Source organism: Stegastes partitus, unplaced genomic scaffold (assembly GCF_000690725.1).
Source record: "Stegastes partitus isolate 25-593 unplaced genomic scaffold, Stegastes_partitus-1.0.2 Scaffold230, whole genome shotgun sequence".
Classification (NCBI taxonomy): domain Eukaryota; kingdom Metazoa; phylum Chordata; class Actinopteri; family Pomacentridae; genus Stegastes; species Stegastes partitus.
The window spans coordinates 591,215-612,150 of NW_007577961.1; the positions used below are offsets into that span (position 1 = coordinate 591,215).

Genomic DNA, 20,936 nt, shown 5'->3' on the forward strand with positions numbered 1-20,936 from the left:
ACTGAAATCCACTCAGTGCTGTATGGCAGAGGTAGTTCTAGCCCAGCACTCATCTACTCCATAGGGTTTAAATTATATTGACCATCAGGTGTTTTCTCATTGGGCTGGAACAAAAGCCTGGAAGCACCAGCTCTCTCCAGCTCAAGAGTTGCTAGGCAACATGTTTCTCAAAACAGAAATTCTCTAAGCAAATTACTGATCCTCAAAGTACTCTTGTGAGTGCTCCTTGACCATTTTTGACCGCTGCTTCCAATTACAGGGTTCCCTCCCCGTTTTTCTATCCATGAAATTTGAAAGTAACCAGAGCTGCCAGACTCCAATAGGATGGAGTTGGGAAGAACCTTTGGTGTCTCCACACACACATACACACACACACACAAACAAACGCAGTTGGAGGCAGTATGCCCATCTCAACAATCCAGAGAGATTGGAAAGGGTGCTGGTGGGCTTTGGAGTGTTACTAGGTCTTCTTTCATGTTCGATATTGTGCATAAATTATTCAGCCTCCCCCCGTGTAGCAGCGGTGGGGTGTCTGTGGGATGGATTGGCCTGTCTGAGGCAGAGGTTAGACCAGCACTTTTAATCATCAGCCGGACCAAATATAGCCCAACGGCCTGACTGCGTGGCCACCAATAGAAAAAAAAAAGTGCCAGGTGGACGAGAGAATGAGAGTGGAAACAACCACAGAGTGTGACGGAAACCGAAAGTAGAAAAAAAACATAAAGGAGACGGAGCAGGAAAGGCAAAGTAGACTGGCAGGTAATGCAGATCTAGAGGAGAGATTTGCGAGAGCGGCAAGGAGAGATAGTGAAAATAGATAGGAGACATGCAGAAGGAGAAAGGGGAATGAATTACTCGTAGACGGAGCGCTCAGTGGAGTAATTGAGCCACCTCACTCTCTGTTCCACTTTGAAGAAATATTAAGATGATGAAAAAGTGAGACTCCATTGTGGTCGCATAGCAAATGAATCGTGTCAATACTAATTCTATTGATGTAGATGGTGTCTGGTTGAATCGATCCTAGAGGGGCTCGCTGGGCATTTGGCAGGCAGAATGCTCTCTTCAGCTTGATTGGCTAATGGGAAGAGTCAGTCAACTAGCATGATGGGATTTTAGAGAAAATGTTGTCACCTTGGGTCCAATTTGTCTCCATCAAATTAGCCCAGAGCAGTGAAATTATCTCATAGAAACTATCCCGTACTGTGATGGAATGGGATATTTTTTTCCCCGTCTGTCATCCTTGTTAGGGATGCGCAAGTTGTGATACAGGACTTTAGCTGCGTAACAAAGCAAGTAAATGTAAGTTGTTGCTTATCTGGCGTAGTTGAATCTGTCTTCTTTTTTTTTTCTTCTTCTTCCTCCATGCCAAATTAAAGCACCAATTAATTCTTGTGCTGCCTGTTAGTTTTTCTGAACACTTTTCACCATCAGGCAACAGGGTTGTTTTGCAGATAAATTGGCAAGTTGGTTTCACCTTTCTTAACGAATCTCAGACAAATGCTGGAGGAAATTCCGGAAATCCCAATAATCCAATATTCACTGCACCTCCACGGTCTTTTCTTTCTCCAGAACCATCTATTCTTGCCAGGAATCTATTCGAGTCTCCTTTCATGTCAATTGAGTACCTCGTTCATGCATTATTAAGTAAATTGATGGTGTTCTATAGGATGTGTTTCTCCATGTGAGGGAGCGTGTGTCTTTATGTCAGTGTGCTGTAAGCTGTATCGCGGTGAAAAGGGAATTTAAAGCAGGAACAAAGCCTCTCCTCCTGATCTAAACTGCTGCCCAGATACTTACGTAACATTACCTTAAAGACCTGTAGCTTAGATGCTGCTTTGTCACACAGCAGGGAGAGTGGAGTTTGGGGCCATGCTACTTTCCTAACAAGCCCTTTGCAAACACACACCCACGCATGCACACATCAGGTACCCAAGCAAACACATTACCCTTCCCTTCCTACATAAATTGGGTGCTTGACCTTCCATCCACACTTCTTTTTTTTTTTCTTCTCCCCCCTTGCCTCTTCCAGGACGTCCTGCTGATGGGGGAGGAGCTGGTGTCGGAGCCTTATTACTGCCAGCTCGAGGCCGAGACGTGCCGGCTGTTCTCGGAGCAGCTGGGCACCTTCTCCCTGGTGGGAGAGTCCCTGCACATGGGTGCAGCCAAGCGCCTCCGGCTGGTGCTCTTCTCGGACGCATACTGCTCCACGCTGGAGTACAACATCAGGGTGTACTGCATGGACGACACGCAGGATGTCTTTAAGGTAAAAAAAATAAATAAATAAAAGAAAATGGTGACAAATGCGGCACCGCCTGTTATTCAGTCTGTCTGGCAGTTTCTGAAGCCTCCGATTGCACCGACTGGGTGGTTTCGCATCAGCTGAGTGATGGGCAGGCTATTATGTGTAATAGCATTGTCTGTCAGATTGGAAGGTTGGTAGGAATCGGCGCAGACATGTAGGAGTTAGACATCGCCATGGTAAATTGAACAATGTTGCAGGCCCGATTACACCGTGCGCAGTTCAGGGGTGTGTGATTTGTGGTGATGATGGTCCTCCCCCCCTCCTCCTCCTCCTTGAATCTATAGAGACAATGCATATATGCAGGGTAATCACGGTGTACAATCTCTGTGTGTTTTCTGTGTGCATGCCTACAGAGATGTTTCCCTCCTTTCATGCTGTCAGTGGTTCTGCTTGGCTGCCGTGGGCCAAGAAGTTTCCCATCACTTTGTTCAACAGCATATTTCGCTTCTGTTTTTTTCCCCTCCACATGGACAGAGTATAATCAAGCACTAATGCCTTCCTCCCTCCCCCGAGGACTGCCTCTGAGTAGCCTGTTAAGATTTCATTTGCATGGTTAATTAGTAAATTAAAAGGAGAGCCTGTCCCAATCTTTTCCCAGCAACCCCCGTGCTCGCTCTCTCCCTCTCTCTCCCTCTCTCTCCTCCCGTTCGTTCTCTCCACACCTCCCTTTCTCTCTCCAAGCTGTTCCTCTTCTTCTGACACCACCCACAGCCACAAGTGCCTCTTCCCGCCAGAGTCCACTTTTGCCGGCTATAATGGCTGACCTCCTCGCGCAACCAGCACAATCTATGGACGGCTGCGGGACATAAACAATGGGAGTCACTGGGGGCTGTCGCCGAAATTAGCACTCTCACATACAGGGGGCCGAAGATGAGATGAAAACGGTTGCACAGGCTCTGGCTGTGGGGTGGGAATTACAGAAGCCTCTCCGAGCTTACATCTGTCTTTTTGTGGCTCAATTCTGCTGCTGCTGCTGCTTTCTCTCTCTTGTTTCCTGACAGCGACTGCTTGATAGAAGGCGTGCTCAGGAAAATTGCTGGCTGACATTCAAGAGTGTTCTAATATAGAATAGATATAAAACGTGGCGTACAGGAGGCGATGTTTTCTGCAGATGGATATCAGCCCGTGTGTTTACGCGCTATCAAAGTACTTCTAATGATAGGGCTGTCTATATATTCAGATCATCAGTTGACCCGGTGGTGTTTTGCTGCAGTGTGACTGCCGAAATGACCTTGCGTGTCCTGTGTTGGATGCAGGAAAGGCTGCTGGTGCACAAAAACTCTTTCTCTCTCGCTGCCTCTCTCTCTCTCCCTGGCTAGCTCTTGTTCTGCTATTCTCCCGCTCTCTTAGCCAGGAAAAGGACATCTGAGCTTGTTGACTCCAGCACTTGTGCTGCCATACTCTGCGGCTCCCTCGACGCCCTTGAGTGCATTAGCTCCGCGTCTCTCACACAACCTGGTCCTGTGGTAAGCCACGGCGTCTCCGGGGTTTTGTAGTTTTTAGTGAGTGATTTAGAACGTGGCCCACACTGTTTAGTAATCTCGACTCCACACTGCTCTTGGTGCTATTATGGAGGGAGCAGTTCATTTAGCAAGTACATTAACTACTTTGAGTGGAGATTAAACTTCCCTGGAGAGGTTCAGCCTAATCACTAATCACTATCTTTAAAATGCACCATTTATGATTAGACTTTCACTATGGCTACCATTAGAGTTAATTGCAGTATGTAACAGCGGTGGAGTAGCAGTAGGTGGTACAGTGAAGTGGCACAGCCATTTTTTTGTGTGTCTGCACTCATGTACAGTACACCTTCAGCTCATATGAATTCCAAGATGGCGCTGGCAGCCTGCTAAGGCACCTTGTTTTTCAGCCAAGGACTCGACTGTACACGCATTAAACAGCTGTACTTTTGATGGGAGATGACAAAAACTGTGACTCTTCAGTAGCAAGGAGAACTGTAGACACCAAAAGGGATGCTGAGCTTTTCTTTCCAGTCCCATCACCGGCTGTCAGTCTGTTCTGACAAGCCTCCATCAGAGAGAGTGACAGATACACGCACACATGCATGCAAACTACACTTATGCATGCTGTACCGTGGAATCTCTTATCTCCCAATTACAGCAGATTAGAACCAATGTTATTGTCTTTGATCCTAAGTGTGCGGGGGCTCAGGGGAAACAGTGACATTTCGTCTGATGCTTGCCGTATGTTAGCGGGGCTCTGCCGGGACCAATTAAGTTAATATTTAATGTGTGTCCCACTCTTGATAGGCCCAGCCAAGGCTGGCACAGCAGCAGAGGAGACATAATCGGCGTTTGGTAGTGCCCTCACTGTGCACTTGGTTGTTCCCAGCTAGACCTGTGGGAGAGCATCACTGATGTTCTGCCATCCCACAACTGATTGAAACACCTGCAGTGAACCAAGCCGCCAACTCAGTGCAGAGATACACACACCAACATCTAATTAACTGGAAGGGTGCCGACGAAGGTGTCTTTTTAGGATTGGAATATGGTGCAGCTGCTTTTTTATATTTAGCCGTGATATTCAGAATCTGTCATGTGTTGGTGCGAATGATAAAGGAGAGTGTTTTCCCAGCATAAGCCACATTTGAGTGGAACAATAACAAAATATCTCTGTGTTTATTGATAACTAAATGTTCTTCCTTTACACCCACATGTCTGTGTTTTGTGAGGCCGGTGTTGTTGTACAGCTTTTTTTTTTCTTTTTTTTTCTAAACGTCGAATGATTTATAAACCGCCCACCCTCTGTCAGATTTATTTTTTACAGAGGTTGAAGCACAAGTCAGTTTTCCTGCATTGAGTGGTAGACTTTTGGAGGGGCCATAATAACAAGGCAGAGTTTGTAATAAATATCTGGATGGGTTGTGTGGTTTTTTTTTTAGCCCCTGTTAGTGGCATCGTTCTAGCTAAGGATGGCAATGTTGATGTAGTTTACACACCACTTTGGCCCACACTGAAATATCTCCTCAACTATTTGACAGATTTTCGTGATGTGTTTTACAGAAACACATGGTGCCCAGAGGATAAATTGTTCTCTTCTCTCACCATTTCTGCAGCGCCGCAATCAGATCGCAGTTTCAAATCATCCATTACTTACTTTTGCAACTAACTTCCCGTAAAACTGACGTTTGGTTTAGGAGAGTTTTGAACAGCACTAGATTTTGAGGGCTGATGCTGATTTTATGGAGCGAAAAATATTGATGTTTGGACGATTTTACTTATAAATGTTTTTGGAAATAATGATTACACCGCTGCCTTCCTCCATTTCTTGTCAGAGCCACACAGTGTCTTCTTCTTTAGGTTGTAATGGACCTCTGTTTTGCTGATTCCAAGCTGGTCATCAATGGCTACTCTCACTATATCCCTCTTTGTTAAGCTCTTAGTTAAGGTGCTGTTTTCTTGTTATCTCTCAATCATCTTCTCTTGGGCATTGTTGAGTCATAATTTTGTTTGCATTATCTGTTGACTTTACATATACAGCTTATGGGCAAAACAAGGTGGCTGAGAAAATGTTTTAATCCCTCTTGTGCAAGTTTTGAAATCTTTCCATACATCATATTTTTTAACATAATGTATTGCATGTGTTGAATTATTCTAAGACTTTTTTTCCCCATGTGCTATAGGCAGTGCTTTAATTATTTAACCACAATAATAAAAAGTGAGTGACTCCACTGGGTTAAGAAAACAACAGGTGGTCTAATTATTTCCAAATCTGTGCATATAAACATACACATATATTACACACGTATAAATAAAAAATGTGAATTATGTAACTGAGCTTGCAGAGCATGTTCCATTTTGTAGTCTGTTCTAAAAAGCTTAATATTCACTAATGATGAATTGATCTTTGTATTTAGGTATATCAAAAATAACACAAGTGAACTCAATATTGAAATGTGTTACGTCCTCTTCATTAAAGCACGCAGTCTCCACTCTATCAAGCTACCTATTCATGCTTTAGATTTATTTCTATTATTTCAGTCGTTTTAACTCCAGTCAGAAGTTTTGTTCTCTTGCTTAATAAAATGTCACCTCAAGCAAAATGTCCCTGTTAACAACCACAAATACTATTTCATGATTCACTACTTCTGACTCACAGTATCAATGGCGCTTAGACATCATGGGGAAGCTTTCTATGTATCTGGTGTAAAAAATAAAATAAAAATGAATTTATTGAATTCAGTCCCAGGAATTGTTCAGTTTGCAGTTTTATAGGTGTAATATTAGCATTCATTAGCCTTCCAATCATACTATGAGGAGACGGGTCTTAGATGCTAGCACATTAGCTTCCACTCAACTAAAAAGCTGTGAAAGTAGCTAAGTGGTGATAATGTAGTAAACAGTAACAACGTGACAGTTAACATGAACACGGTTATGTCAGTCATATTGAAAAGATAGCGGAGTCATTGTTTAATTTAACTGCCAGAAATGTATCTCAAAAAGTCATTGACACCGGTTGACTCCGCACCGTTTTGTTACATGTGCTGCTGAACTACCTTAAACTAGCTTTCATATCGGACAACATATCTGCCAATATACCGATATATTACCCTCCACTAATATAAATTTAGTGCTAAGCCTGCTAACATAACATAAACTACACTGATGAGCGTATTAGCATTGTCATAGTGAACATTTTAGCATGCTAACGTTGGCATTTAGGGCCTCTGTGAGAGCATATAGATGTACACTTCTGTCTTGTCTTGTTTAATCATTATTGTAGTGAGTTAAAGTTACATTTATAAGCCATAAAAACCCCAAATCATACATCTCAAGACTGAAATACTAAGCACATTCAACTCCCTTCTTAGCCCCGGTGTTGTATTTAAGACTGCAGATTTACTCCCCCATCAGTGTTCTTGTTATGAGGCCAGTTCATTGAGCTTTTTTGTCGGTTGATTGTAAAAATGTATGTTCCAGGGTTAAATGGGTGTTTAATTGATGTCGTACTGGTTAAATAGCGGCTCCTGGATTCTTTTGTACAGCGTTTGACCTCAAGCTATGATTCTTATTTGCGTTTAAAAGGCCTCATAAACTGTTTATGTGCTCCCACGATGACGTTTTCTTTCTAGCTCCCGAGCAGCCGGCTACATTAGAGCAGAAACTTTTTTTTTTTTTTTTGCACTGTTATGCATCAGAGAGGGGAAAAGCAGCATGCGCAGTGTAGAATACAAACAGTTCCTCTGATCCCTCCATCAGAAAAGTTACTGGCAAGAAATTCTAGCAGGGGGAAGAAGGGAAAAAAAAACAGAAGAGCATAGCCCAGTAATTGCTGGCATTAAGTTAAACAAGACAGTCAGCTTTATCACTGAGCCCAGCTGAGAAATTGTTTCCATATTATATTTCTGTGTTCCTGTGTGCTGTTTTCTCCCGTCCTGCTCTGTGATTTATCAGGCAGAATGTGCATCTTTTCCCTAGCAAACACAGTCCCCATTTATAACTGAGCAGACAAGTCCCTTCTATTTGTAGTTATTAATCAGAGTTGACTGTAGCGGGCACGGCCACTGGAGCTCAGACTGATAGACTCTCAGTCAGAGAGGAAAAGCCTGTCACATCCTGCTGACAAATACACAGATTTATGGAGCCCACATAGCCAGGCTAGTCTCTATAAACAAATGCATTTGCCTGAAAAGAGCAGCTCTGAAAATGGATCGTCACTGTGAATGCACATTTTTAAACACGAGGACGCGACGTTACCGAGGGCGGAGGGGTGAGCACGAGTTTATGAGGATATTAAAGCCCGCGTATTGCTCTATGTTTCAGATGACATGTGGCTTGACTAATTAACTGATCAAACGCTACTTATAATCCCCATCAGAGCTAGTTAAGTTAATCAGTTTATTCCACGCAAAGCCCGAACAACAGAAGGCCTCAAGTAAGAGCCTGACCTTGCTGTGAGCAACGTCTGCAGTCCGGTACTTAATATGTAGGCCTCCGCTTGTACTTTGATTCCGTTCGGTCCGTGTTTATTTCCCGCAATCCGATGGCTGGCTGGGTTTTGTTGCACGAGAAAGTTTGGGGTAACCTCTTTCTGTCAGCACCAGCCCGAAGAGATTAGCTGTATGAGTGTCTCTTGTATCCCCGATGGTGCTCGGCCTCAGTCCATCACAGTCCCAGCTCCGGTCCGTGCCCAGAGGATGATGGGGGGGAGACGGGTGTGGAGCGAGGCGGGAGAGACGAGCGAGCAAGGGTGGGAAAAAGGGGGTGGAAGTCATAGAAAACTGTGGCCATGATTGCAGTAATCCTGTTATCTGTCCTGCTAAAGCTGGCCACTCTGGTGACCTGGAGACACAAATGTTAAGCTGCCTCTGTCTCTCTTCTCTCTCGCTGCTGCTCTTTTCAGTCCTCCCTGCTCTATCTCACTCTCTTTAGCCAGCCTCATTGAATGTCAGGGGGTGGTCTTGGCTCTGCCTGACTCTAAATTCACAGTCTTCACACACACCACGGGCTATCTTGAATTCCGTCAGAACAAAAGGGGTTTTTCTCATGCGGTACTTGAACTTCTCGCCCATCTCATGTGTCTTAATGTTTCCATAGTCGCACCGATGTCTTAACAGAAACGGAGCCTTCTTTTCCTCGCCGAATAGAAAAACAAAATCTCCCCTCCGAGATGATGATTAATATGTGATTTCGTAAACTAATTCAAAACCTTGCATTGTTTCCCCGCAGAAAGAGTAAATAATATGGTCAAATTTAGCTTCTCATCTATTAGCTCACTCACGCTGTCATTTGTTAACAGGATAATGGGGTGTAAAGAGGGCCATTATTCTCTCAGTCCAGAACATATGCTGAAATCCTGCACAGAGACGCGCACTAATACACACACTCACTGGCACTCAGACACACACACACACACACACACACACACACACACAGTGTACAAGTGTGTCATTTTGAAAGCGAGGACGCGTGCACACTTTAAAGGAGCAAGTGCATCATCCCATGTTGTGTATTTTTCAAGCTCCCTGTCAGGCTGCAGGACGAACATGTCCTAGACCCTGTTTGATTGTAATCCTGCCGTGTCAGCCTTGAACCTGACAAACTGCTAGACGGGCGAGTTAGTATTCATTCTAGTTGCTAGATGCTGATAATAAGATAATTGGCATTCTGCGCTCCTTCTCCTGTTAGCAGGCCTATGGATCCGCTTCTATAGGTCAAAGACCTGATCAAAGTCCACCAGCCAATTTGCAATGCTAATCTCCCCTAACAAATAATTGTGCTTAAGAACTGTTTAAATGAACCTCACTGGAGGCCCACATAATGTGCCTTTTGTATCCTTAACAGACATAATAGCAGAGGGCTTCTCTGCGCAGAATGCACTGCCCTCTGTTATTAACTCATTAGACCTCGACGCGTTGATTCAGAGCCATTGTCTGACCTTCCCTCTCCGAGTAAGTGGGCTGGGTAGCATCACACAGCTCCGGTGTGTCAGTACAGTGAGGAGCATATCTCAGTGAGCCACATACAGTCTGATCATTGTGCATTTTTAATGTTCGGTGGCATTTATGTGAAAAGGAAAAATAAACCAATATAAATGCAGGGATCGAGGCAGATAATCACAGGGGGCATAATATTCATGTTAACAAGAAGATAAGCACAAAGCAAACATGGAAATTAGCAATGCACTGAGCAAACATGGAAATTCAATTCCCGGGCTGAACCAAAAAGTGCTCATTCAGTGGAGGAGAGAGCACATCAAATAACCCAGGTAGAGATTCCAAATGGATAATTAACAGCTTCCTTTCCATTATAATTGGAATCAGTCTAACCCATTCCTGGGAAAGAGGGCAGAAAATTGAATCAGTGTTGTGCGGATAGAAATTACTGCCATTCTCCACCTTAATTAGATGTCTTTGCTCAAATCATACCATGGGCAACTGTGCTGGCATGCAGCGCTCAACATATGGCCACTATCTATACACACATCTCCCTCTTGGAGCTGTTGTCTTTGAGATACTGTATGTCTCGTAGACTCCGAGGCACATTCTGGCTCACTGTTTTCCTTCTGCTGCCATCTTGTTTCCGTCCTCAGACAGATTAAAAGAACATATCTTATTTCCGAGGTCTTTTCACACCACTAATTTCAGAGATCTGTTTTCTCTGTTGTAATATGCTCCTCTGATTGGAGTGTGAGGTAGCACATATGAGTGCTATCCAAAGTACTGTTTTTTTTTTTTTTAATTTTTACTTATTTTTTATTTTAAGGGCTCGTTCAGCACAAAGCATCCAGCTCAAAAAACCAATTGATAAATCAGAGGAGAATGTGGCGGATATTATCAAGCCATTCCAGATGGTCATTTGGATGGCAACAAATGGTCCGCTGAGCAAGTCCCACAGAGATTAAAATATTAAGCATGCATTTACAAATCTCTCCTGGCACAAAAACAAAAATGAAATTAAGGAGGTTCGCCATGCGAGAACAATGAGCAGTTGACTAATGGCTCGTTCACTTACTTCATCACAGCCCAGGTAGCTAGTAGGCTGGGATGGCTGCAGTATTTGCATGCTAATGCAGTTGCTGAAAGCTGAACATACACACACACACACACACACACACACTGCTGAGGCGGGGGATCAACCTTGTGGTGACATTAAAGCGCTGTGGAGACAAGTCGGTCCAGTCCTTTGCGGCTCCATGCAGGGACACTATCTTCTTGTCCTAAGATGTGCTGTACCCCTGCCTCACGCTCACGCTGCGCTTGTGTCAGCGTGTGCGTATGTGTGAGCAAGCGAGCCTTTGTGCATCTGTTTGAATCAGGTTTCCTTTGTGCGTCCCCCACCCCTGCCCGTGTCTTTGTGCATTTCTTTTCATTTCTGCCCGTGTGCGAGTAGACAAATTGTGGCGCAGCTTTGTGAGTGAGTGATGCACCATGCAAAGTGTAAACAGGAAGCAGTTATGGATTGTTTTGCACGTGTTCACTTACCTGTGTGACTGTGAGAGTAAATGTGCTTCCCTCACTGAGCCCTGACACCTCTCCCTGCCTCTTTCTCTTTCGTCAGGAGGTGATGCAGATGGAGCGGCAGCTCGGGGGTCGGCTGATTGACGAGCCCCACGTCCTGCTTTTCAAAGACAGCTACCACAACCTGCGCCTGTCCATCCACGACATGCCCCAGGCGCACTGGAGGAGCAAGCTGCTAGCCGGCTACCAGGTGTGTTGGGCAGCCCTGGGTGGCTGCAGGGGCAGGGAGTCACTCCAGATCAGAGCGGGGCCAAAGACATGTAATACAAGTGCCTGGCTGAATCTGTCAAATCTGTGTATCTGCAGTTAAAGAGCTTGTAATGCATTTGTTTTTAAACTCAATTTAAAATCCATGCTGTCTCAGGTTATTTTAAATTAGCCATCCAGAGAGATTAAAAGAAAAAAAAACAAAAAAAAAAACAATTAAGTCCATGTTGGCAAAAATGATGTCACCGTAGCCAAAAGTTATTCAGGAGCAACTTTTTATTGTTAATGAGGGTTCATGGTCCATTTGTCTCTCTGGAAAGTTGTTTTTATTTTAGCTGGTTCAGAGTTTTAATTAAGCATGTTTTGATTTGGCTTCACTTGGTCACTTTAAAGATTCACACAAAGGAGTGTTTTTCAGCGTGTTACTGCAGGACTCCTCTGTCCAATAACCTTTCCGTTCTTGGCACAGTGTGCAACTTTAAATCATTCACCGGAGTAGAGGGAACACTTTTGGGTGTGTGTGTGCACCTCCTGTGCATAGGAGTGTGCATGAGGTGTATACATGTGCATATTGGAGCTGGCTTGTGTGCACTAACCCAGAGCTGCGAGCTGATTGATTATCCTAGCTCTCTCAAAGGGAGCTCAGATGAAATATAGAGCAGTATGTAAATATCTGGAACTTTGCAACCTGAATTTTGGAACCTCTCCACCTCCGCCGCACTCCCCGCACCTGCACGGCCAACTACACCGCAGCCCTACGATGGAGACACAAAGGCTGTTCAAAGAAGACTAGAAAATGTTCTGGCTGTAACTATGTAAGCATTGAGCACCGGGTCCCCAAAGAGAGCGAACAGGCTGTGCCAAGCAAGCAGCAGCAGCAACAATGCACCCAGAACAGAGGCTTATTCCTCTGGACTGTGCCTGTTCATTTGGAAGTGTTATTCCCCTCTCAGCAGTGCAGTCAAAAAAGCCTTTAGCCTCCCTGGGGGCCTGTGAAGACTTTTGTGCGTTTCACCCGGCTCCCTTTGCCGCCGGTCTGCCTGGGTAACAGTGCCCCCGTTTGGTTAGCAGCATGTGCTGCAGCCCTACTTCACTCTCAAGCCGAGGTCTTGTTAGCTGTTGAACTCAGGGTAAAGTGAGGAGTTAGTGTACCCTTTTTTTTTTTCCTCTCCCCAGTGCTACCTCTGTGCTTCTCCTGGGTTATGCAAATGAGTCATGAATATGCAGCAACAGAGAGAAAGATGTAGAAATTGTCATTCTTGAATAAATTCTACCAAACACTCCCTGGTAGCTGTTTGCTAGACAGGAGCCGGCGCTGTACAGCAGCAGTACTCAGAGCTATTATGCATATATATATAAATATCTTTGTCACATGATGTGCTTTAGACTCATAGTAGTGGTGTGTTGTTTCAGCATGTACGCCATCAGCATCATTTGTAGCTCTGCCTACCTGCAGGAGGTAGAAAAGCTGAATCAACTGAAAGAATGAAAAGAAAACGTGTTTCTAGTGCCAGTGTGATAAATCCAGCGTGCAGTCTCCTCAAATATCCCAAATTTGATTTCTTCTGTAATAAACTCATTCAGGCAGACAGCTTTTAACTCCCATTAAAGATTCTATTTGTCAGTAACAGCACATTAATTCCCTTTAACTTACTTGAATGTTATCAGTCTGCTGCCTCGGATATATTTAGCCATTTTCACCTAATGATGACAGCTTATGTCGGCGTAATTAATGATAATCTCAGTGTATTCCAGGCAGGCGGTCCTTGTTGTGGTGCGTTTCAGACACGCCGTTCTGACTGTGCTGCTGCGTTGCCGTTTGTGCGCGCGCCTTGTGTTTTTCTGCAGGAGATCCCGTTCTACCATATCTGGAATGGTTCCCAGCGGTACCTGCACTGCACGTTCACTCTGGAGCGGCTCAGCCTCAGCACCTGTGAGCTCACCTGCCAGCTGTGTGTGTGGCAGGTGGAGGGGGAGGGACAGAGCTTTAGCCTCGACTTTAACATTGCCAAGGTAAGCATCAACCGCTCGCTCAGAGCCCCTCAAGCCATTACGCAACCACCTTGATTCTGCATTTTGATTATTCATAAAGGAATTTTGTTTGTTCAGGGCTGAGATAAAGGGGCTTTGCTTTTTATGGCTGTTCCTCTCAGGACACTCGGGCGGTGGACTCTGAGTTTCTGTTAATGGACAGTAACGCCACGGCTCTGGCGGGGCCCAGCGCCTTTCAGATCCCGTACCTCATCAGGCAGAAGATCTGCAGCAGCCTGGACGCTCCCTGTCCCAACGGAGCTGACTGGAGAATGCTAGCACAAAGACTCAAACTCGAGAGGTAAATACCAAGTTGGCAACACAATGACGCTGATCTGATCACTGATCTGGCCATCGACGGAGCATGTCGGAACAGGCGGCTTAGGCGCGAAAGCTCTTAAGAAATTCAGCAAGAGCCTCATTTATCCGAACCCCTCGAGAAAAGAGGCGAGGGTTTACACTCCAATGCGGCTTGTTTAAAATAATGAACATGCAATCACGCTGATTGTGAAGGGTCACGCCGACGTCGAGGTTAACGTGTAGCTATGACGGTGCGGTAATTGAACACAATCAGCGGCAAAGTGCATGAGCGCAGTCGAGTGTTTTTCCTGAACTTCAGGTAAACAAGGTAATGCCTCAGCAAACTAATCCTCTTTTGACACAGCTAACATTATAGGATTAATGTGGACTTGATGGATACAGCTATCATTTCTGCAAGAAAACATGACCCCCTTCTTCCGTTTTTCCCTCAGAAACAGGTAAGCAGCTTAGAGTCTGCAGCTAAACTTCTACCTGCTACATTCTGCTTAACTGTTGTAATTGGAAAGGCAGCGAGCTAACCGCCCATCAGAGGCACAAAAAAAAAAAAAAAAAAAAAGATGGAGGAGGTTTGGATGTGTGCCGCCGTCGGACCAATTCGTTCTCACGGTTACTGTACTTTATCACCGGAGTACCTGTAACAGAACGGAGCCAGGCATTGATCCCTTATCCTCCAATTTAATTTCTACCTTGTAATGAAATCAAATAGGTACACTTAATTTGTCCAATCAACTTTATTTACCCCAATTAATCACAAATTGAATTGATGCACTACAGCTTTAATTAGCAATGTTTTGCTCAACATAATCAATTCTCATTTAGGCCTCAGGAAGGAACAAGCGCTCCGTTGTTTGATCTGTCCTTAACAACATGTTTTCCTGAAAAGGCAACAGCTCCTTGGCATTCTGTCGTGCTGTATTTCTGCGTTTGTTTCTGTGCGCGTAAAGTGTTCAGACCGAGCGGAACGGGACCAATCAATAAAACTTAAAATGCCAAGAACCTTTTATTTGATCTTTCTCTCCCAAGACAGTGCAAACGGCTGCGTCTGAGCCATACAAGATAAGCTCGTGTTTCACACAGCGAGGTGAATAAGCAGAGCTGACACGTTGGACGCCGAGCTCCGTCGTTTTTATCTGAATAATGACACAGAGGTTCATTCCCAGACAATCTTCTTTGACCAACACTCCTCTTTGTTGTCTTCTCCCGACACAGAGGGAGAGCTGTGTATGCTATAAAATCCAATTGACTCAAAATAGCAGAGTGACACAGTGTTCTCGGTGTTTGTGCTCTGCCAAAGCATGTTTATAACCATCACAGAGTGCTTCAGTAGGCAAACAGAAGATACGAGGAAGCAGCGCACTCTGTCTGACCTTTCTCAAGGTGGAAAGGACTCCGGTGGCGTTTGAGGCTTTTTGTCTCACCCCCGTCCGCCCTAACACTCGCACAGCACCAATCTGTCGAGGGGTTTACACTCGTGTTTTTTTCTTTAACACAACGTGCGCTCTACATAACGGTTAAGGCCGCGGACATTTGGAGAACAGAAAAAGGCCATTAAATCAAACAAGCATCTTCAGGTACCGGGGAGATCAGGTCCCACTCAACATCAAATATAAAGCCGGCCGGGGCCACTGCTTTGTTGTCATTGATTGGGTTTGATCGTAAAGGTTCTGCTCCTAAAACGGAAAAGGTCACTTCCGACTTAACAGTGAAAGTCCATATAGGATTTACTATATATGGGATTTAGGGCCAATTTCAACATCAAATAAAGAGGAATGAGGGTTATGGTGTTAAGCTTGAAATGAAAATTGCCGGAGATTCTGTATTTGATGGCAGTTTCAAGAGCCAGACTGTGTTCTTATACCTTTTATCATTTTTTTACTTAGTGCTCCAACACGGCATATCGGGACGTAGCAATATAACACACAATAAAACCTGACATTGACGGAGCTACGAGAAGCGGTAGCACAATAAAGCACCAGCTGAAAAGGTTTTCTTAAGAGTCTTTTGATGGAGATAAAATGAGAAAGTGTCCTTTCTGATATGTGCACGTCGCTTGATTCGATAAAAAAAAAAGAAAAAGAAGAAGAAAAAAAATCTCTCATTGTTCTCTAATTCCTGTGTTCTCTTCTCTCCTCCACTCTGCAGACACATGAGTTTCTTTGCATCCAAAGCGAGCCCAACCTCTGTGATCCTGGACCTGTGGGAGGCACAACATTTCCACAGCGGCAACATCAACCAGCTGGCCACGGTCATGGCTGACATTGGCAAACAGGAAGCCATGATATTCCTGGTCTCTGATGGCGAGTGCTAACCCAGAAAAGGGGGAGAGACTGGTGCAGAGGAAAAGTACAGAACACAACACACACATGAGGAAGAACAAAAAAAAAAATACAAAAAACACACAAAAAAAAAACAATAACCGCAGCAGGAATCGAAGATCAGAGCTGTCCCAGTGTCCCTCTTCTTCACTTTAGAAGATAAAAAGGGTTTATGTAGGATTGAGTCCCTATTTCCCATCAAAGAGTAAAAATCTTTAAATGTCAGACCAAATGAGGGGCCAAAAAAAAAAAAGAAGTGGAGTTTGGGTGTGTGGGGAAATGTATTCAAACGCTCAGTAGATAAAATACCCTTTATTTTCCATCAAAGATTGAAGTTAAATCAGCCCTGGTTCTACTGTAAGCATAACATGAAATGAACTTCACACCTTTATTTCTTTTTTCTTTTTCTTTTTTTTTGTTTAAATAGGCCACTTGTGGCTAATAAGGAGCAATATGCAAAAGGAATACTATTACTGATGGCCAATATTGCAAATTCTGCAAGTGTTCTTTTGAACTTTGATTCAAAAGTCATCACAGATTAAATATTAAGTAGAAGGAAGGTGACGAAAATGTGCCACTGATTTCAGGTTGAAGAGGAAAAAGGCGACATATGCAATTGGCAGGTTTGTTACATTAACACAACAACCCAGCGACGCTGTTCGTCATACATGTGATTATCTGTTCGGCTGGGCTTGTAGCACATCCTGGACTCGCAGGTTTAAAACAGATTGTACATCAGAGCCCCCTCAGAAGAAAGAAAGAAAAAAAAAAACCCAGTCTCATCTGGTTTGTGTGTTTTTTCCAGTCCAGCTGGTATCACTACTGTGAATGTAACATCTTGACATCTTGATTCAGTGAGACGCTTCGCAGCTTTTCCTGCTTCTAAATCGATATATGTGAGGTTTTGGGCTCTCTGGACATTTTTTATTTTTTTTTTAAGGGAAGAGTGAGTAATATCTTTACTAAAGTCATATTTCAGAAGCCATTTCTATTTAAAGCCTGTGATTTTGATCCATCAGGTTTATTTCGCGTCTCATATTACCCCAATCGTTCATTGTGGCGTTTTTCTGTTTCGGATCCCACAGCTAATGAAGGAGCCATAGGGCCGAAAGGCGTTCTAGCTGCATATATGTGAACACTGAATGTCATCAGAACTCATTTCTAATATGACATTTTCCCCTTGATTACATTGATTCCCTCGTACAACAACATCGCCCAAAGGGTTATTATCCCACATAAATAATGTAGTGCACTTTTCCCACTGAAAATCTGACAACAAATTCTTCAAAATCTTCTCGAGATTACTCATGTTAGAAGGGTAATTGTGCAGTTTTGTTTATTATTATTCATAAAGCAACGTTGGTGGGAATTCTATATTTGCTGTGTGGCAAAGAGTATTTCCACATCAGAGGAAAGACCCCGTTCTTCAGATAAAGTCAAGAGTGGCTTATTCATAATGTCTGCTCACAAAAAGACGCTTTGAAAGGATTTCTTTTTTTTTCTTGTTGTTGTTATTTCAAGCCAGGATGGCAAAAATGATGAAGTAGTTTCAAGCAAAAATTCATAAACTGCACCTGTTTATTTTTTTACAGAGTAATTTTCAAATCGGGCGACGGTTCTCTTTGGTCCTATTCAGTTTGTACAAGGTGTGAGCAATCCCAAACTAGCCATAGTTCTCTCTGTGTCTGCCTCAGGGTTGCATGTGAAGTTGTCTGTTCAAAGTTGTAAAGAAAGCCCCGTTCATTAAACCCCCCGTCTCATTCAAACAGCTAGGAAAGCCCATCCTGCAATCTCCAGTGGTTTCAACCTTTAAGAAATAAATGGAGCCTCTTTTATGATTGTCAGATATTTGGAATGTACGTTTCTGTTTCCTTGTAGTGGAGGAAAAGTGTGTCTTGTTTTCTTTTGATTGTTTTGTTTTCTTTTAAAAGTAGTTTTTATATGGCATCTCAGCACCTGTTGACTCATGCCCTTAAACACGCCTCCCCTCGATGAACACTGACACAACTCCTTTTGCTATTTTATATGGAGATGCCATGAAATAGAAATGTTTTTAAGAAACCCTGGAATCGATCCCCTTTCAGATAAAATGGTGATTCCACCTTAAATGAATCTTTTCATGTTGAAACGGATCATCGCCACATGTGATATGTAAATACTTTTTCTATACCAGCCGTGTGCTGTCACTTTGCATACTGTATATCAGCAGAATTGGTAACCAAAGTTTTCTGAATATCATTTGAGGCCACTACATCCTCATATTGTATCCATTAAAAATATTGTTTCGGCACCGTTTTTACTTGCAGCTAGTATAGAATAAGTCAGAGTTGCTGTCTCTTCTAAAGTGCGGACTTAAAGTCCAGATTACTTTCTCTCATTTCCTTGCATTTGTCTTTGAGGCAAGTTGATGCTGTTTGTTGAGCAGTAATGTGTGTCAGTTTCTTTTATCACTTTGTAAACAAATGTAAATTATATTTTAATATGAAGCCAAAAAAAGACACTTAACTGGCGCAGCATTTGTCAAGTCTAAACCGTGACGTGTTTGCCTATATACTGTTCTTTGGCGATCTAGCAGTGAAGACTATTTGCAGTGTTAAGGGTTTAGGGACTGTTTTACAGGAGGTTTCTATACATATTTTGTTCGTCCTTACTCTGCATAAGTCTCCCTGATTATTTCTATAACTGTAAGCATTTAAATACAAGCTGGAAGCAGTCACTGATGCTTAGTGAATCACTACACTGGGACTGTGTGGAGGCTAATCGGGAGGAGGAGGAGGAGGAGGAGGACATCAGTTCTTGGACACTGACGAGCCAGTGTTGACACAGCATGTTTAGATGAGCCATGACAGTTGTACAGTCAGACTGTGTGTGAAATTTTATCACCTCCGTCATTGTCTTGGATGTGTTGCCTAAGCACATTTCGGTAATGTAATTCACCAGCCGCCAGGATGTTCAGCATCTATCTTCACATCGAACTCGTCCGACAAATCTAACAATCCTGCAATTACTGTGTGTGTGCGTGTGATGAATAACGGTTTCCTTCATGATAAAAATCTGGGCCTGATAGTTCCGTGTAAGACTTGTGTCAGTAACATTCATGCTTTGTTCAAGGGTTTAAGCTCACCCATGTGTTATGGGGGGAAAAAAATGCTCCATCTCAGCACTGTACTTTATGTGTCACTCATTACTATTCAGTGTCAAGGATGTGCGTGTGTTTGAGCGAGTGTTGGACCGGGCGTGTGCGTATCTCCCCGTCACTCTGACTGAACTGTTTTCTTTTTGAACTAAGAACAATAGACTTCTGTACTTGTGAATGGTTTTTCTATTTCGTTCCTTGATTCAATGTTCCTTGCCTTTCTGCAAGTCAAAAATGCTGTATTTATTACATACCACAGCGCTTATGCAATTGTATAATCCTTCTATTGTTTTGATTTTTTGTTGTTTTTTTTCTTCTTCTTTTTTTTTTTTTTTGGTTTGTTTTTTAACCTTTTGTGTTCCTTATCGTTAATGTAAATTGTTGTCAAAACTTTTGTGGCAATGGAAAAACTTCTGCTAAGGGAGATTTTCTGTACTTTTTGGACAATGATATGGATTTGTGGGTAGAATTTTGGAAATTCGTTTCTAAGTGCTTTCAAGTATTTACTTGGCCTTATGTATATATATCTATCTATGACATTTCAGAAAGGTATGTATAGTAATTCAATCCGAAATTGTTGTAAATAAATTATATATTGTTAAATGAAGGACTGGTTCCTTTTACTTGGAAAAATTTAATTCTGTTGTCGACTTTAAGAACCATACATATAAAAAATACCAGACATGTTCACATCACTCAAAGTTGTTTGGTTGACGAGGGGATTGTTAAATGTAGAGCTGGAACCTTTTCCGCTTGTGACCCTTTAAAACTGTGTGTGCTTGCATACAGTTCAGCCAGAAAATCAGTGATAAATTATTAAAAAGTTGTTTTTTTCTGGAGCTTTCAACCAAATCCAACATCATTCTTCAGTTGAGCTAAAGACAGATAACATCTGCTGATAAATCTGGTCACCAAAGAAAGCCACTGAATAATGCTGGAAAGCTCCCAAAAAAGAGAGTAAAAGAAGTTTAGAAGAATTTATCACTGAAGTGTTCCCAACCTGAAGTATGGATCTCCATGCTGAGGAAGATTCAGTTTCTCATTTTATTCTATATGTTTAGTTCTGGGGCGCTTTAGTTAAAACTGTGCAGAAGTGAACAGTAAACCGAGAAAACCTGGATCACCTTGGAGCTGTTCAGATTCATCGTGTGTCTGCTTGATAGGCAGTTTCAATCTGCAAGTTGGGAATTACTTCATCAGTTACTGTAAAGACTGACAGGTACCCAGTCTGGCTCTCTCCAAGGGTTCAAATCAACCTTCCAGCACCTTTATAGCTCACTAATTAACACGTCAGACTTTGATTATTTATCTGATGCACAAATATAAAAATGACTGCGAGTTCAGTAGGCAGTACTTTGTTAACCCATTTCAAGTTTCTCAACATTTTTAGCAAATACCTTTCCATGAAATAAACTTATTTCAGTGTACTGATTGGCTAAATGGTTGCTGCAAACTTTCCTGCAAGCGCTTTGTAGCTCGTGAACAGATTGTAAAGGTTCGCTCAGGTCTCTGTTACAACACCAAAACAGTTTGGGTTAAAATCTATTAAAGTCTATCGCTCAGTTGTCAGGGAGCAGGTGTTGGTGAGAGTGAAGACGGTGAAGTCGATAGAAACTCCAGCAGATGGGTTCCTATCAAAAAAAA

The 20,936-nt window shown here is 43.1% G+C and overlaps 1 protein-coding gene across 2 annotated transcripts in view; it reads left to right on the plus strand.

Annotated features, from left to right (window-relative positions):
- Window positions 1-19,899, plus strand: part of unc5a (unc-5 netrin receptor A) — a 142,466-nt gene extending 122,567 nt beyond the window's left edge. For both annotated transcript variants that reach the window (XM_008281346.1, XM_008281348.1), the window contains 5 exons: window positions 2,030-2,263; window positions 11,323-11,472; window positions 13,338-13,502; window positions 13,643-13,821; window positions 15,984-19,899. In XM_008281346.1, coding sequence (XP_008279568.1) covers window positions 2,030-2,263; window positions 11,323-11,472; window positions 13,338-13,502; window positions 13,643-13,821; window positions 15,984-16,149 — 894 coding nt within the window. In that variant the 3' untranslated portion in view covers window positions 16,150-19,899. The remainder of the gene's footprint in view (window positions 1-2,029; window positions 2,264-11,322; window positions 11,473-13,337; window positions 13,503-13,642; window positions 13,822-15,983) is intronic.
- Window positions 19,900-20,936: the final 1,037 nt, after the last annotated feature.